General features: G+C 47.9%; 1 protein-coding gene across 2 annotated transcripts in view; it reads left to right on the forward strand.

The window, feature by feature from the left end:
• The window catches only part of CAD (carbamoyl-phosphate synthetase 2, aspartate transcarbamylase, and dihydroorotase), a 76,454-nt gene that overhangs the window by 42,253 nt on the left and 15,619 nt on the right, over positions 1-18,582 (forward strand). The window contains exons 25-38 of one of the 2 annotated variants that reach the window (XM_089659684.1): positions 539-643; positions 734-979; positions 3,394-3,475; positions 3,691-3,857; positions 3,938-4,102; positions 5,339-5,470; positions 5,562-5,763; positions 6,055-6,245; positions 6,759-6,899; positions 6,981-7,076; positions 8,663-8,807; positions 11,575-11,625; positions 13,012-13,056; positions 14,340-14,506. In XM_089659684.1, coding sequence (XP_089515810.1) covers positions 539-643; positions 734-979; positions 3,394-3,475; positions 3,691-3,857; positions 3,938-4,102; positions 5,339-5,470; positions 5,562-5,763; positions 6,055-6,245; positions 6,759-6,899; positions 6,981-7,076; positions 8,663-8,807; positions 11,575-11,625; positions 13,012-13,056; positions 14,340-14,506 — 1,935 coding nt within the window. The remainder of the gene's footprint in view (positions 1-538; positions 644-733; positions 980-3,393; positions 3,476-3,690; positions 3,858-3,937; positions 4,103-5,338; positions 5,471-5,561; positions 5,764-6,054; positions 6,246-6,758; positions 6,900-6,980; positions 7,077-8,662; positions 8,808-11,574; positions 11,626-13,011; positions 13,057-14,339; positions 14,507-18,582) is intronic. The other variant, XM_089659685.1, reaches the window with a different exon arrangement.

Here is an 18,582-nt window from a genome sequence, read left to right on the forward strand (position 1 = left end):
GCTGATTAAAGCCCACCTAAGTCCCAACCACTTTGTAGTCTTCTTTACAGCTCTCCACTCACCACCCAGTGTCAGATTAGAGGGGGTGGTGAAAGTGCTTAGCAATTGGGTCCTCATGGGAGAAGGTCACCTGCACCCCCATAGCCAGAAGCATTTGGGTATTTTGCGGTGGCTGCCATAGGTGGAGCGGTGGGCGAGCTTTGAGCAGACCCTGTCATTGAAGGGGCGTGGTGATAGGTTTTTGGTTCTTTTCAAGTCTTGTCTTATGCACATATGGGGGTTGATTTACTAAAACTGGAGAGTGCAAAATCTGGTGCAGCTGTGCAAGGTAGCCAATCCACTTCTTCTACTTGTTCAATTACGGCTTTGGCAAACCTGGACGCTGGTTTCTTTGCATAGCTGCACCAGATTTTGCGCACTCCAGTTTTAGTAAATCATCTTCATGGTGTTTACCATACATTCTTCTGGAGAGAGTTGCATCCATTTCTTAAACTTTGCCTCTTCTCACCTTTATTTTGTACTTCTTCCTCCCCTCCAGAATAAGAGTGAGCTCCTGCCCACTGTGCGGGCCCTGGAGAGCCTCGGGTACAGCCTGTATGCCAGTCTTGGCACCGCCGACTTCTATACTGAACATGGAATCAAGGTGATCACATGCCTTTTGTACTGTCAATCTGGTTTTCTGTATCTCATTCCCTTTTCAGTGTTTATGACCATTCCTAATGGCCTCTTACAGATTAAGGCGATGGATTGGGTCTTTGAAGATCCAGACAGTGATGGACCCACGAAGGAGAAGCAGAGGAGCATTATGGACCATCTGTCCGAGAACCACTTCGATCTGGTTATCAACCTATCCATGAGAAATTCTGGTGGTCGCAGGCTTTCCTCCTTTGTCACCCGCGGGTACCGCACTCGCCGCTTGGCTGTAGATTACTCCGTTCCCCTGATCATTGACATCAAGTGCACCAAACTGTTTGTTGAGGTGAGTGTGGAGGAGAGGACGATGTTCGCTCAGTCCTTGCCTGTTTGCTGGAGATAGATGCCAGAGACTTTACAGTGAAACTAAATGCATAAGTAGGATACATGGTGAACTTGTGGTGGGACTTCAGGGTGAGAATAATGAAAACTGAAGTGTAATGTACACTCTCTTCATGAAATACCTCCTTTTTTGAGACTGTTGTCATCACTGGGTCAGTCTGCTGGTCTTTGCTCAGTTTGGTAGGAGAGGTTGGCATGCTCCTATAAACACCACAGCCCTCTGCCTTGCGTTTTAATGAAAGAATGCGTCTCCAGAATCCTTTTAGACATGTGGGACACTAGGTGCTGCAGAGTTTAGCTGTGCAATCTGCTGATCACTGTAATAGAACATAGTAAAGCAACTGATCAGTAGATGGCACAGCTAAAGTCTGCAGCACCTAGTAACCAGGAGGATCATGCACATCTAAAGGGATGCTTTGGATGTTTTTTTCATATAGTGCTCAGAAAAACTGCAGTGACTGATGTGGACACTAATATTTTTGGCCACACATCACCAAGAGGAAAAAATTGATGGCAGAGAAAGTTAATAGCTGTGATTAGTTAGCCCTGTAAAAGTACAAATCAACAAGAGGGGCTTGATGAGAATTGTCGTTCAGACAGGAAATGAAGGTGGGCTGAAGATAGCCCCTGCAGCTCCAAAGGGTTTCATTGTGGAGTTGGAAGTTTACAGGGAATTTTAGGGATCAGTTTCAACAGAGGAAAGTGGTGGGGGGGGGGGGGGGGTTTATATAATAGGCACAAGACGAGGAAAGCTTAAAATCCCCAAAGACATGAGGAGGGGGGAGAGTGGATGTTTGGGACTGACTTGGCTGCTGCTAATATAACAATCCATAAATAGGTACACTTGGATCTCCTCAGTGTGTGCATGTTTATCCAGACAGTGTTTTAACCCCTTGCCTACTGGGCACTTTCACCCCCTTCCTGTCCAGGCCAATTTTAGCTTTCAGCACTGTCACACTTTTGACAATTTCGCGGTCATGCAACACTGTACCCATATGAAATGTTTATAATTTTTTTTTTTAGACAGAGCTTTCTTTTGGTGGTATTTAATCACCTCTGAGGTTTTTGTTTTTTGCTGAACAAACTACAAAAGACTGAAAATTTAAAAAAAAAAATTTTTCTTTGTTTCTGTTATAAAATTTTGTAAATAAGTGATTTTTCTCCTTCACTGATGTACGCATATGTGGCAGCAGTGATGGGGCACTGGGAGGCGGCAGTGATGGGGCACTGGGAGGCGGCAGTGATGGGGCACTGGGAGGCGGCAGTGATGGGGCACTGGGAGGCGGCAGTGATGGGGCACTGGGAGGCGGCAGTGATGGGGTACTGGGAGGCGGCAGGGATGGGGCACTGGGAGGAGGCAGCGACGGAGGGGCACTGGGAGGCGGCAGCAACGGAGGGGCACTGGGAGGCGGCAGCGAGGGATGGGGCACTGGGAGGAGGCAGCGAGGGATGGGGCACTGGGAGGAGGCAGCGAGGGATGGGGCACTGGGAGGAGGCAGCGAGGGATGGGGCACTGGGAGGAGGCAGCGAGGGATGGGGCACTGGGAGGAGGCAGCGAGGGATGGGGCACTGGGAGGCGGCAGCGACGGAGGGGCACTGGGAGGCGGCAGCGACGGAGGGGCACTGGGAGGCGGCAGCGACGGAGGGGCACTGGGAGGAGGCAGCGAGGGATGGGGCACTGGGAGGTGGCAGCGACGGAGGGGCACTGGGAGGAGGCAGCGAGGGATGGGGCACCGGGAGGTGGCAGCGAACGGGGCGCACCGGGAGGCGGCAGTGACGGGGGGCACTGACGGAGCTACACTGATCATCAGAGCACTGATCAGTTCCCTGATGATTAGTGTAGATGTCCTCTCAGGAATGCCACTTGCCGGCTCTCCTCTCCTCACGAGCTGTCAGTGTGAGGAGAGGAATGCCGATAACCGGTATTTCCTTGTGTACATGCAATCAGCTGTGATTGGACACAGCTGATCACATGACAGAGATGATGTCATCGGCTCTTTCCGCTGACCGGTAATCTGCTGTGTCCGCGGGACACAGCGCACCACCAATCACCGCACATCCCTGGGGGCACATATGCGTAGTTAGAATGGGAGGATGTCATATGATGTGCTCCCAGAACGAGAAAACCGCTGTCCGTCCGTTATTTCCTTACATGGCAGGCGGGAGGCGGTTAAATAAGACTTGTTTCAGATTCCATCTTATAAGGGTTCCATATTGGCAGGATGATTTATGATGTCTTCTTCTTTGCTGTACTTGTATCAGGATGGTGACAAAGAACATCCAAACAGGAGGTCTACCTGCCATGAATTGGAATAGTTCAGTGAGTGGCTAATGCTGATCCCCGTTGCTCTGTTCTAGGCTCTGCGTCAGATTGGAGCCTTCCCTCCCGTGAAGACCCACGTGGACTGTATGACCTCCCAGAAGCTCATCCGTCTTCCAGGTTATTTTGATTTTCCTTTACGGCTCTAGTTCTTGCATTGAGTACGAGGAAGCAACCCAATAGATGTGCAATCGTAGGGAAGCGAGTTCAAACTCTTGTAGTGAAGCTTTAGGTTAGATTCGCCCTGCTGTGGTGACACATGAATGTTCTTATTTTTGGGAAATACCTGTCTAATTTTTGATTCCGTATTCTTGCCTTCTTCCCATCAACCTCAGGTCTGATTGATGTACATGTACATCTCCGCGAACCTGGTGCCACCCACAAAGAAGACTTCTCTTCTGGCACCGCTGCAGCTCTGGCAGGAGGTGTCACTATGGTGTGCGCCATGCCTAACACCAGTCCGGCTATCACCGATGCCGCTACCTTCTCCCTGGCTCAGAAGGTGAGTGCTGTTCCTATGTATTGTAGTTCCGCTGACTGGTTTCTCCCCCTCCCTAATGTCATACCATCTTCTCATCTCAGTTGGCAGAGGCTGGTGCCAGATGTGACTTTGCCCTGTTCCTGGGTGCCTGTTCAGAGAATGCCGGGTCCCTCTCCTCCATTGCCAGTTCAGCGGCTGGACTGAAGATGTATCTGAATGACACGTACTCTCAGCTCAAGATGGACAATGTCTCTTTGTGGATGGAGGTGAGTCCTCGCTGCTGTCATCTCTCCTGTTAAGAAGTCCATTAAGGTTTTTCAGTCTGCAGGTTTCACTTGTCCCGGTTGAGGGGTTTTGGGTTCTTAGGTTTCTGGTCCTTCTGTGTCACCAAGTGGACGCCAGACGTTTGTGTTCCCAGGTGGGCACTGAAGAAGCTTTGGGTTCTCAGGTCTCCGGTTATTGTATTCCCAGGTCTTCGGTTATTGTGTTCCCAGGTGGGCGCTGGAAGGGCTTTAGGTTCTCAAGTCTCTGGCTCTTGTGTTCCCAAATGGATACCAGAAGGTTCTGTGTTACCAGGTGGGCACTGGAGGGGCTCTGGGTTCTTAGGTCTCTGATTGTGTTCCCAGGTGGGTGCTGGAAGGGCTTTAGGTTCTCAAGTCTCTGGCTCTTGTGTTCCCAAGTGGATACCAGAAGGTTCTGTGTTACCAGGTGGGCACTGGAGGGGCTCTGGGTTCTTAGGTCTCTGATTGTGTTCCCAGGTGGGTGCTGGAAGGGCTTTAGATTCTCAAGTCTCTGGTTCTTGTGTTCCTAAGTGGCTACCAGAAGGTTCTGTTACCAGGCAGGTGGGCACTGGGAGGGGCTTTAGGTTCTCAAGTCTCGTTATTGCTTTCCCAGGTGGGCACTGGAAGAGCATTAGGTTCTCAAGTCTCTGGTTCTTGTGTTCCCAAGTGGATACCAAAAGGTTCTGTGTTACCAGGTGGGCGCTGGAGGGGCTCTAGGTTCCCATGTCTCTGGTTATTGCTTTCCTAGATGGGCACAGGAAGGGCTCTAGGTTCTCAGGTCTCTGGTTTTTGTGTTCCCAAGTGGACACTGAAAAAGATCTGTTACCTGGTGGGCGCTGGAGGGGCTCTGGGTTCTTGAGTCACTGATCCTTTTGTTACCAAGTGGTCACAAAAGGGTTCTAAGACATCGCTAGTCCACTTTTTCCTAGGTAGTTGGGTTCTGAGTCCCCCACAGTTTGGTGTCACATCCTGAGCCTGTTTTCTCCTGGCAGGTTGGGTCCTGAGTCCCATTCAGTTTGATGTCACATCCTGGGTCTTTTTTCTGCTGGGGAGGTTTCAGAGTCTCCCTTTATATGGGGTGACGACTGAAGTCCGTTTTCTTCTGGGCAGTTGGGTTCTGAGACCTTCTATGTTGGGAGTGATATTTCTGGTCCATTTTTTTCCCCTGGGCAGTTGGGTTATGATCTGTACCTGAAGCTTCGTCTTTGCCTTTTGTTGCAGCATTTTGAGAAGTGGCCGTCTCACTTGCCGATTGTGGCTCATGCAGAGAACCAGACTGTTGCAGCAATTCTGATGGTGGCTCAGTTGTATAAGCGGTCGGTGCATATCTGCCATGTGGCTAAGAAGGAAGAGGTGAGTCTCCAGCCTGTTGAGCCTTTAATATGCCATAAGATGGAAAAAAAAATATGCCATACGATGTTCACTAATCAAATCACCTTTTTAGATCCTGATCATTAAGGCTGCCAAGCAGAAAGGCATCAAAGTTACCTGTGAGGTGGCGCCCCATCACCTCTTCCTCTGTCTGGATGACCTTGACCGACTGGGGGACAAGAGAGGGCAAGTACGTCCCATGCTGGGGACCAGAGAGGACATGCAGGCCTTGTGGGACAACCTGGACATCATAGACTGCTTTGCCACCGATCATGGTAATTATTTCTATGACGTTTATAATACGGGTACAGATATAGTTTGTGCCTTTATCCACATTATTCATATGATGACCAATTCCTGATAGAGGTGGGATAGTGTGAGTTCTTAGGGAGGAGAATAATAAATTGCTACCAGGACAGAGTTTGCAATGTAGGAATACAGTAAGTGCACAGGATGGGTTATTGAGACAGGGTGACCCAGACTTTGGTCAAGGGGCATTTTGGCAGAAGCGGCTTTTTTTCTTAAAACTGGACACTGATATTTTGCTGATTTTTCTCCTTCTACAGCCCCCCACTCTGTGGAGGAGAAAGAAGGGCCAAACCCTCCCCCTGGGTATCCTGGCCTGGAGACTATGCTTCCCCTACTGCTCACTGCTGTCAGCGAGGGACGACTGATGATAGATGACATAATCAAGCGCCTATATGACAACCCTCGCAAAATATTCTCGCTGCCAGTCCAAGAGAATACCTATATCGAGGTAAGTGAGAGTATAGTAAGTGAGGAACATCCTTCCCACCTCCCTGACAAAATGTTCCCACAACTCACCTCATAGCCTAGATCTCCCTCCTTCCCATCTCGTGGCCTAGATCGCCCTCCTTCCCATCTCGTGGCCTAGATCTCCCACCTTCCCATCTCGTGGCCTAGATCTCCCACCTTCCCATCTCGTGGCCTAGATCTCCCACCTTCCCATCTCGTGGCCTAGATCTCCCACCTTCCCATCTCGTGGCCTAGATCTCCCACCTTCCCATCTCGTGGCCTAGATCTCCCACCTTCCCATCTCGTGGCCTAGATCTCCCACCTTCCCATCTCGTGGCCTAGATCTCCCACCTTCCCATCTCGTATGATGAATCTCTCGCCTCATGGCCTAGATCTCCCAACTGCAATAGCCTAGGTCTTCAACTGTCCCACCTCCATGGTGACTGATCCTGTCGCCGACCCCCTCTGTAATCTTCTTGACCGTTTTCTACTTAATGTCCCTTTTTCTTCACAGGTGGATTTGGAACATGAGTGGGTTGTCCCAAAGTCTATGCAGTTCACCAAATCCAAGTGGACTCCGTTTGAGGGAATGAAGTTGAAGGGAGCTGTGCGTAGAGTTGTCCTGCGGGGTGAAGTTGCGTACATTGATGGACAGGTAGGTCCTCAAACTCTCCACTTTTATATGATGCATCTTTTTCTACCGGACCACCAACCTTCTGGATGATTTCTTTCATAGGTCCTCGTGCCGGCTGGTTACGGTCAGGATGTCCGGAAGTGGACTCTTCCACTGGCTACTCAGACTGTTCCCGCCCAGAATAAAGAAGTCCTTAAGGTATACTATACATTTTATTCTAAGACGGTATTTCCACAAAGACTTCCACCAGTTTGCTATAACTCATATGGAAGAAAAATATATTTGAAATATATTTTAAAATATTCTTCTCAAATATATTGCCAAATATTTGAAATGCTACAATTTTGGCCGTATTCAATATATTTCTATTATATATTTCAACATGATTATATATATAATCATGTTGAAATGTGTTATTACACAATATATGAGAAATATTTTTAAAAATACATTTAAATTATACTGTATGTCTTTAAAAATACAAATCTAAATTTTTGGAATGCATTTACAAATATATGTTAAAATGACCTTTTTATATGTTAAAAAAAAAAAATCTGAAGAATATATTTTAAAAAAAAAATATTTAAAAAAATGTATTCAGATTTTTTTTTTTACATATAAAAAAGTCATTTTAACATATATTTTTACATATATCTGTAAATGCATTCCAAAAATGTAGATTTGTATTTTTAAAGACATACAGTATTTTTGAAATGTATTTTTTAAAAATATTTGTAATATATTTTGTAATGAAAATGCATTTCAACATGCAAAGCAAAATTAAAAAATAAAAATAAATATATATATATATATATGAAATATATTGAGTACAGCCAAAAGCGCCAATAGTTCGCTCAGCGCTGTACATTATAAAGGGGGACAGAACATGTGACAGACCAATACAATGCAAAACATGAGGGGATTGAGGGCCCTGCTCTTTGGAGCTTACAGTCTAGGAGGGAGGGGATGGTGGCACAGGAGGAGATAGCTGAGGGGGATGGAGTGGTAGGCAGAGTAGAGGAGGTCGGCAAGTTAGCAGAGGGTGGGGTAGGCTTCCCTGAAGAGATGGGTTTTCAGGGTGCACCTAAAGGAGAGGAGAGTAGGTGATAATCTGATGGGTTGGGGCAGGGAGTTCCAGAGGATGGGTGACACCCTGGAGAAGTCCTGGAGGCGGGCATGGGAGGAGGAGACCAGGGAACTAGAGAGAAGGAGGTCTTGTGAGGAGCGGAGTGTGCGTGCTGGGCGGTACTTGGATATTAGGTCAGTGATGTAGTTCGGGGCAGTATGGTGGACAGCTTTGTACGTCAGTGTTAGGATTTTGAATTTGATCCGTTGCGCAATCGGAAGCCAGTGGAGGGATTGGCAGAGGGGGGTGGCGGAGATGGAGCAGTTGGAAAGGTGAATGAGTCTGGCAGCCGTATTCAGGATGGACTGAAGCGGGGATAGCCAGCGGCGAGGCAGGCCAGGGAGGAGGGAGTTGCAGTAGTCGAGTCGTGATATGATGAGGGAGTGGATGAGCTGTTTAGTGGTTTCTGGGGTTAGGAACGTGCGGATTTTGGCGATGTTGCGGAGGTGGAGTCTGCATGAGTTTGTTAAAGATTGGACTTGGGGCTGGAAGGATAGGTTGGAGTCCAGAATGACACCAAGTACTCTGGCCTGCGGGGTGGGTTTGATGGTGGCGTTGTTGGATGTGATGGAGGAGTCAATGGGGGGTGGTGTCCGGGCTGGGGGGAAGACAAGAAACTTGGTAGGATGTTTTTAGGCTGATGGAGATTTCCTTCCAGACTCCAGAACGCCATCGTCATGTGACTGTGCAGAGTGAAGCCATTCGGAGCCGGGCTCCCAGCCCACGGAGAGCTGCCCCTGCTGCTGATCCCCGCTTCCATCTGCCACCAAGAATCCACCGCTCCTCTGACCCCGGCCTACCAGGTGAGGTGATGCCATGTGAGCAAGGTTGGAATTACTCATAGGGTGGCCTAAAGACACCATCACAGCCCATCTAGAGGCACCATTTATTTGTAGATAATAGAACGTTGTGATATGGGGGGATTATGTTCCTGGGAGTTTGCCTGGAGGGAGTCTGCACCGCTACGCAGGCCAGGTTACAACCTTGGCACAAAAGGTTCAATAAGAATGAAAAGTGGGATTGTTATGTCTGAGATTCTAGAGGTTGGCCCTAGTGAGTTAGTTTGCAAAACCAAGGCGCAAACCATTGGAGTGCACCTAAAGTAGCGAGTTCTATCCAAGCGATCAAGAATCATGCGATTAGAAATTTTAAAGATGTGATTTTGATATTTCAGAAATATCTATAGTAGATAAAGAAGTAACCACAACAAGATCATTGATTTTCCCCAGGGGGCCAAGTCTGTGTAACACTTGGTCCTATTCGGATCAGAGAGCTAGGGTGATCGGCAGCATGCCCCTCTCCTCCTTCTGTTTTTTGACCATTATGCTCAGCAGGAGTTGAATTTCTAATGTGGTATGATGGTGCCTGGAGGAAAGGGGGGTGACGGCTACAGCGCCTGGAGGAAAGGGGGGTGGGCGGCTACAGCGCCTGGAGGAAAGGGGGGTGGGCGGCTATAGCGCCTGGGCGGCTATAGCGCCTGGAGGAAAGGGGGGTGGGCGGCTACAGTGCCTGGAGGAAAGGGGGGTGGCGGCTACAGCGCCTGGAGGAAAGGGGGGTGGGCGGCTATAGCGCCTGGAGGAAAGGAGGGTGGGCGGCTACAGCGCCTGGAGGAAAGGGGGGTGGCGGCTACAGCGCCTGGAGGAAAGGGGGGTGGCGGCTACAGCGCCTGGAGGAAAGGGGGGTGGCGGCTACAGCGCCTGGAGGAAAGGGGGGTGGCGGCTACAACGCCTGGAGGAAAGGGGGGTGGCGGCTACAATGCCTGGAGGAAAGGGGGGTGGCGGCTACAGCGCCTGGAGGAAAGGGGGGTGGCGGCTACAGCGCCTGGAGGAAAGGGGGGTGGCGGCTACAGCGCCTGGAGGAAAGGGGGGTGGCGGCTACAGCGCCTGGAGAAAAGGGGGGTGGGCGGCTACAGCGCCTGGAGAAAAGGGAGGTGGCGGCTACAGCGCCTGGAGGAAAGGGAGGTGGCGGCTACAGCGCCTGGAGGAAAGGGAGGTGGCGGCTACAGCGCCTGGAAGAAAGGGGGGTGGCGGCTACAGCGCCTGGAAGAAAGGGGGGTGGCGGCTACAGCGCCTGGAAGAAAGGGGGGTGGCGGCTACAGCGCCTGGAAGAAAGGGGGGTGGCGGCTACAACGCCTGGAGGAAAGGGGGGTGGCGGCTACAACGCCTGGAGGAAAGGGGGGTGGCGGCTACAGTGCCTGGAGAAAAGGGGGGTGGGCAGCTACAGCGCCTGGAGGAAAGGGGGGTGGCGGCGGCTACAGCGCCTGGAGGAAAGGGGGGTGGCGGCGGCTACAGCGCCTGGAGGAAAGGGGGTGGGCGGCTACAGTGCCGCCATTCGCCATGTTGGGGGGGATTGAAACACCGTACAGGCCATCGACTGGAGTGGAAGGGGATGGTGGATGTATTGTTCTGTAGCTCCCCCATAAGAACATCCGTAAATTGGGCTTCAGCCTGGGGTGGAGCTGTCAGTGCTTCCCCCCCCCCCCCCCCCCCAAAGTACCTTGTCCCCATGTTGATGGAGACCAGGGCCTCTTCTCCTCAACCCTTGGCTATGGTTGTGGGGGTCTGCGGGAGGGGGGCTTATTGGAATCTGGAAGCCCCCTTTAACAAGGGGAGCCCCCAGATCCCAGTACCCCCCTCCCCCCCATCTGAATGAGTATGCAGTACCGCTACCCATTCACAAAGAAAAGTGTGTAAAAAGGACAGGAGACATTCTTTGACAAGTCCTTTATTAAAAATGAAAAAAAAGATGTCCCCCGAAGTAGATCCAACGTCAATTACGATGCCCGCTGCAGACACTACCCAAAAAAAAAAGTGTTTTGACGTTACAAGGGGGTGGGGTTCACCTGCCCCCTTGTGACATCATCCTGTGCTATGATTGACCAAAGCATTGCACTTGACCTGTGGTCACGTGCATTGCTTTGACCAATCGCAATGCGCTGTCAGGGTGCAGTGCATTGTGGGGCCCCTATCGTCTGTGTTCAGCGAACACACGAACGGTCAATATTCGCGTCATACTTGGGTTCGACTCGAACATTCAGCCCAACATTAGCAATGGTAACGATATATACGTAAAGAAATACATCATCAGTCACTAAAATGATATCTATGTTCTTGTTCCTTCATCAAATGTGATGGGTTACCTTCTAATGAAGATACCTCCTGCATACAATATTTGTAGGGTAGTGTCGACCTATTTATTACATTTACGGCCAATCACTCGGTTTGTAATGTGTAGGACTAATGTAGAAGTTAAGCATTGGGGTGAGAATTGCTCGTAGAAATGCATAGATAGGAAAAAGCCAGTAGGAAATTTGGGAAGAGGTGGACTCGGGAACCAGATTGGAACCTTCACATGTCCTGTGTTGAACACCTCATTGGGAGTAGATGTCTCCTCTCGTCATTCTACATGTGCCACGCTTCTGAGGAACTGACGATATGCCCCATCTTCCAATTATCACCAGTCAGGAGCTGATGGCACAGTCCTTGTGGGGGGCCTTTATAACAGTCCCATAAATATGGTGGGTGGAAGGGGTGGCTGTGTTCAGTCTTCTAACTCTACATTGTGGTCCAGTATCCAGGAGGATGTCTCTCACTCAGCACAGAGGGAACGCTGGGAGGATAGGTAACGTTCAGTGCACCAATCAGTGAAATTTGTTCTTGATCCATTGGCCAGAATCTCCGATATCTTTTAAAATTCTATCCTCATTTTTTTATATCGGAATGTGATCAGTTTCCGATAACCCACAAATCACTTTTGTAAAGTGGACATATGGGCTCAGTCTGGGGCACGGCGCTCCCTTCTGCCTTCCCGTGAAAATTACAATGAAATCTCCTATATGGATGTAAGCAGTTGATTGCCGAAACGGCGGCCATATTTACTCAGTAGTGACTCTTCCCTAGACTGCTGCCCTTGTCCATTACTTGCACAATTGTATCTCTGATTTATCCCTGATTGACTACAAGAAATTGAGTACTAAAGATGACAACTCTTGGCCAGATTCAGCGGCGTGTGGCTGGGGTGACTGTCGCTTACAGGTGACCAATCGGATGACCTTTCATAGTATTGTGTATGCCAATAGTATACACAGAATATAACTGGATATAACATTTATAGGGGAAGTTGATCCAGGGAATATCTGTTTGCCTCTCGGGGGATCAGGAAGGAATTTTTTTCCCCAGCAGGAGCAAATTGGTTCATGGGGTTTTCTTTTTTGCCTTCCTCTGGATCAACTGTGGGTGTAGGATTATAACTTTTTTTTTTTTTTTTTTTTTTTATGGTTGAACTGGATGGACTTTTGTCTTTTTTCAGCCAGACTAACTATGTAATAGCATCCTGGTGATGCAGGTAGAGGTTTATCTGAATCTCCATGAATTTAGAATGAGCTGCTTAAGTCACAGAACTTTAAAAGGACAGCTGTGTGTCGCTGAATGTCGCCGGAACCTTCTTTTAGATTTTCTCGAAATTTGGTGATTTGCCAAGCTCTGTCATTGGTGGATAGTTCCAAGTCTCCTCTGCACGTTTGTGCTCAGACTCCACCCCCGAAGAGCATGTTGCTCTGACCCTGGAGCCATGTGCAGCCATATGTGATGGCCTCCTGTGTACCCCAGCTTGAGCAGTGAGTGGCACTTTTTTTTTTTTTTTTTCTTGTGGGTGTTTTTTTTTTGTGGGGTTTTTTTGTGTTTTTTTTTTTTTTTTTAAACCTGTAGAGCAGGGGCGGACTGACAACTCATGGGGCCCCCGGGCAATAGGGGATCATGGGGCCCCTGTGTCCTTGCCCAAACTCAAAAAGCCTATGAAAAAGGTACCAGGAGCATCTCATGGGGCCCCCTACTGACCCCGGGCCCTCGGGCAGTGCCCGAGTTTCCAAATGGTCAGGCCACCCCTGCTGTAGAGATTTGTCCAATACCAGCTACAAAATGTGCAGAGCTTGGCAGATTTCCTCCTCTGTGTTCGTGTGTGTGTGTGTAGGTGTTTTATATGTCACTGACTCGCCTTTTCTGTGTGCAGCCGAGGAGCCGCTAAAGGACAGAGTCAAGAAGTCTTCAGACACAGGTCAGTATTGTGTATTCTGATCATAGAGAACATGTCCGCTTACTACAGTGTCTTGCACACGCCAGGCAGTAAATCTGTGTTTTGGCTCTCTTTCAGTCCCCTGATCCAAAACATAGATTCAAGGTGCAACAGTGTCTAGCTTCGCACCCCTGACCCCTTTATATTTACCTTTCCAGTTCTCCCCTGATGTTCCTCTGTTGGAGGCCGCCACTGAATAATACCCGGGCATGGGGGAGCATGTGACCTCCCATGATGGTGTTCATTCCTAAGCCAATCGCTAGGCACAAACTCTGTCCTATGGCTCTCCCTCTAAGGCAGTGGTTCTCAACCTGTGGGTCGCGACCCCTTTGGGGGTCGAATGACCCTTTCACAGGGGTCCCCTAAGACCATCAGAAAACACATTTCCGATGTGTAAAGAGCAGCTACTGTGTAGAAAGCAGCTGCTGTGTTGAAAGCAGCTACTCTGTAAAAGCAGCTACTGTGTTGAAAGCAGCAGTATTGGAGGTAAAACGACACTCATGAATTATAATTACTGGGTAAATAATTTTATGGTTGGGGCTCACCACAACATGAGGAACTGTATTAAAGGGTCACGGCATTAGGAAGGTTGAGAACCACTGGTCTAAGGGCTGACATTGGGTATCCTAGTGGTGGCTGCAGTGAAAGGAGAAGCAGCCAGGGGGCGCCAGTGACACAAGTAATATGTTTGGGGGTGGGAGGGGACAACCAAAGGACCTGTGTTGGCGGGCTTTTGGCTTGTATGACATGGTGCTTGGGCTGCTTCTTAGATTTAGAATTCATTGACAGGTGCAACTGAGTTTTGCATGTACATAGACTTGTATAGGAAGGCAAAACCCATTTGGCGCAAATGAGAACTCGTTGGCACTGGCCCTCACTTTTTCCCTGAATAGGCTAAGGCTGATGGGAATAGGCATAGGCTGATGTGCATGGAAATGATTTTATGATTGGAAGGGTTCTTTATTGTAAGAGCAGTTCTGGAATGCCTTACTACCCTAACTAGACTGATTGTATCAGTCAACTAAACTGATATGAATGTAATTGATTTTATTACGTCTATTGGTTCCCCAGTCATGATCTATAAAGGATTATGTGACTGAGTGGGGTCAGGAAGGAAAGTTTCCCCAATTACCAGGGCAGGATTGGTCTTAGTTGCCCCAGTACTGTTTTTTATATTAATCATACATTACGTAGGACCGGATGATGTAATTGATGTGTACTGATATATACCCTGGGCACTAACCTTCATCACGCTGTATTTTCAGATCTGTCGTCTATTCAGGATGGTTATTCCTACCCGCCTCCCATCCCCCGGCTCATGTCCCCTCAGAACATGGCGATACAGAGTATCCCCCATGTACAGACCTCACCTCTCCTCCACCCCCTCATTGGACAACACATCCTGTCCGTCAGACAGTTCTCCAAGGACCAGGTCAGTCCACCATTGTCGGTCAACTGTTGCACCTGCCTTTTTAGATGCTCAGTAAAGGCGTATGATCTGTTTCTGATATTTGAGGATAAGGTAGAAAGAGTTCAAAGAAGATTCTTACACCAGGAAATTATCTTCTGAATGTACAAAGGTCGTTCCATTGGCTCCATGGCTTCCATTGTGTGAGGAGTGCTGGCTATGGCAAAGCTTTTGAAACCCTTTTTAATCAGTTCCCAACCACGTTATAGCCAAAAGATGGCTACAGTGTGGTTGGCTAGTTCTGGGAGGGCATCTGTAATGCAATGCTGGACACAGCCTAAAAGCAAGTCATATACACAATACACAGGTAGTCCCACACACAATACACAGGCACCTTGAATCAGCATTTACACCATTAATTATTCTAAGCATGTGAGACCCTCTACCGAATAAACACCTGCCCTAGCACACCATAGCATTCACTTGGCACTCCAAGAAATAACAATCCAACTGCAATATTCTTGCACTGTCAAAACCTCCGCTTTTTATTATCACACGACACACAGGAGGATATATCTTATAGTCCTCACAATCTGCATAATAACACACACCAATAATAATGTGAGCATTACAGCATGAAATACACATCTTTTGACAGTGTGACAGCATAGAATTAATACATTACCAAAGCTATGGGAAGACGGGAAGGAACAGACCCCATCGGAACCAATAATGAACAGGGTGTCACAGAGGAGTCGTGAACGTGACCAGTCGAGCCCATATAGCCTTGGCAAGAGTCTCAGCGTCAGAGCATCCCCTTTCGCATACGAAGGCCCCTTCTCGACCGCATTCAGGCTCCTCGTTTTAATCCCCGTTTCTGGCACTTTCCTGAATTGGGTGGGTGCCACGCCCACTCCAGGAGTTAGCAGAAAGGTTCCATGAGGATAACAGAGTCACTCCCAGCCCCTACACTAAACAAACAACATTATCTCATAATATCACACTTTTTGCTTCAAATCAGCTTCTTATCTGCCGTAAACTTAGATTTCTAACTTCTTAAACAAGTAGACATCTTTAAATGCGCAAACAAGTTGTTATCTAATTTAAGCAGTCTAATGTAACATTTCTAGATGTCACAAACACGTTCAATCCCACAAACACTTATCTGCTTTAAGCAGTCTAATGTCTTGTGACTCTGTTCTTTTAGCCTAGAGAAATGTTATCAGTGTCCTTTCTCGTGCTTCTGGCATCTGGGCAGCGATGCTTTATTGTAAAAATTCCCCAAGAAACAGAGTCCAAGGCCAACACATTTCATAGGCATTACAGCATCCATGGACGTCCTCCTAGAACCTCACCACCTGCACGCCCCATGGGGGTGCGCGATCTGTGATCACTGTGTCCTTCGGACACAGCTGATCACGTGTCCAGGTAAAGGGCCAATCAGAGCCACCTTTTTACTATGTGATTAGCTTTGTCTAATCAGCTGAGAGCACATGAGTAGAGGTTAGCCGGTAAGCGGCTTCTCTCAGGGGGGACATCTACATTGATCATCAGTGTGATGATCAATGTAGCCCCTTTAGTGTGGCTAGCTATCAGGGCACGTTTTATTTTGAATGACAATTGTGCAGTCATGCAACACTGTATCCAAAATGCGACTGGGCTAAAAGGTGAAAATTGGCCTGGGCAAGAAGGGGGTAAAATTGCCCAGTAGGCAAGTGGTTAAAAGAGGTTCTGTTTGCCCTATGGATGCTGGATACAGTGCCCCATCTCCCAGTAGGAGGAGCACTGAAAAACTAATCTTGGTATATTCACTGCCGACTCCCCACTCTTCAGTTTGTCTCACCAGCTTGGATGGGTATTTGTATGCCAAGCACTAATTTAGCTACTAGCACTTTTCTAGTAAGGACAGGTCCACTTTGTCCTAGGCATGGACATGAAATATTCTTCAGTTTGGTTTTCTTTGTTTCTTTTGAAGTAACTACTTCTTGCAGTAAATCCAAGGAAAGAAACCCAGTTGTATGTTAATGTGATTATTTTCCCTAATGAGAATGCTGCACACAGACTGCTATAGGAAAACAATACAAGACTTTGCATGCTACAAATATGCAAACATTTGTATATACACGCACGTTGTATATCAAGTCATAGCAGATGAACATCGGCAATAGTCTGTAAGCCATAGCGATACACTAATGCAGGCCATAGATGGGTCGAAAATCGGCCGATTTTTCTTTTTTTAAAAAAAAATCGGTCGTTCAAGCGGCCGACGTTACCAGCAATGGTAAAAAAAATCGGCTGATTTTCATCCCGTCTACAGCCGGCAAAAAGTGTCCCTGCAGAGAGCTCCGCTATTTCTTTGACAGTTCTTTGACATTTATAGTGGTTGCAACAATGTATCTATTTGTATCCATTTCGGATACAGATGTTTTTATTCGGAAACAAATAGATACATTGTTGCAACCGCTATAAATGTCAAGGAACTGTCAAAGAAATAGCGGAGCTCTCTGCAGGGACGCTGGGATTCCTCTTCTTCTTCATCTTCATCCTCTTCTTCTTCTTCATCCTCTTCTTCTTCTTCTTCATCCTCTTCTTCTTCATCCTCTTCTTCTGCTTCATCCTCTTCTTCTTCATCCTCTTCTTCTGCTTCATCCTCTTCTTCTTCTTCTTCATCATCCTCTTCTTCATCCTCTTCTTCATCCTCTTCTTCTTTTTTCTTCTTCTTTTTGTCTTCCTCTTGCAAGTCTCTGCTCATGTGCAGATTTTTTTATTGGTAAAAAGATCGGCCGATTTGCCCATCATTGCCGCGAAAATCGGCCGATCTGCCCATCATTGCCGCGAAAATCGGCCGATCGGCAAAATCGGCTGATTTTTTTCCAACTTTACCGATAAAAAAAATCTGCCAAAATACCGAAAAACGGCCGAACAATTAGCCCACTAACGATCAGAAAATTGGCCGATTTTCGACCCATCTATGGCCTGCATAAGTCACTTGGCTTCTGTTATAGCTGGCCCATGAATTCCTTTAGTGAACAGGACTCTGAGCATTCTCCTTAGTGTTGTCCCATGTCTCACCTTGTTCTAACTTCCAAGGTGTCAGCATTTTTGGGGGGAAATTTATCACCTTTTCTACATTAGTCATTCCCACTTGGTACCATAAATGTGTGCAAACAAACAGAGGGTGAACGGGCCTAGTGCGTTGGCTCTGAGGAAGAGGTTCTGCCTTGAAACACCTCAGGTATTTGGAGGCCTACAGTCCCCCAATAGCCACCATCTAGGGAGATTGGACCATGCTGTCCTTTTTTTGTGATGTGCCTTTGATTTTATTTGTGAGTATACTACTTTTTTATTCAATAAATCTCATTTTTAGAAGGTAATGCACTAGGCCCATCCGCTCTCTGTTTGTTTCTTTGCGCACAGCTCCTATGTGGGGGCTTGTCCGGGATATCCCCGTTCAGAGAATTTGTGAAAAAAAAAGCATGGAACCCTCTCAAATAGTTACATCAACAAGGTGGCATGGTTTCTCCCATTGATGCTAACAATGGGGGGCACTCTTCCTACCACTGTCACTAATAGGGTACTGTTCCTTCCACGGACATCAACGACTGTGCACTATTCCTCCCCTAATGTCAAAGGTGCACTGTTTATTCCCACTGATGCCAGGACAATTTCTACCCCCAATGGCCACAGTCCAGCCTTGTCTGTTGAGGGCAGCAAAGCTTGCATTCCCAAAAAGTAGTCCATGTGGGGTTACTGACCTTGTGGAGCTCATCGTCCAGCGCAGGAGATTCATCATTCCTTTGCTCATGCTTGGGTACCATAAATATCTTAGGTCATCTTTGTCAAAAGATCAAACTAGTCTTATTGACGCAACTGCTATAAAGCTTGGGTCAAGTATTTTGGCCAGACATCCTCTAAACTAGGGGTCTCCAAACTTTCTAAACACTTTACGGCCCTTTAGACTTTAGAGGGTCTGGACTGTGGCCATTGGGGGTAGAAATTGTCCTGGCATCAGTGGGAATAAACAGTGCATCTTTGGCATTAAGGGGAGGAATAGTGCACCGTCGTTGGTGTCTGTGGAAGGAACAGTACCCTATTGGTGA

Source organism: Staurois parvus, unplaced genomic scaffold, assembly GCF_062004578.1.
Source record: "Staurois parvus isolate SC_StPar_1 unplaced genomic scaffold, SC_StPar_1.0 ptg001181l, whole genome shotgun sequence".
Taxonomy (NCBI): Eukaryota; Metazoa; Chordata; class Amphibia; order Anura; family Ranidae; genus Staurois; species Staurois parvus.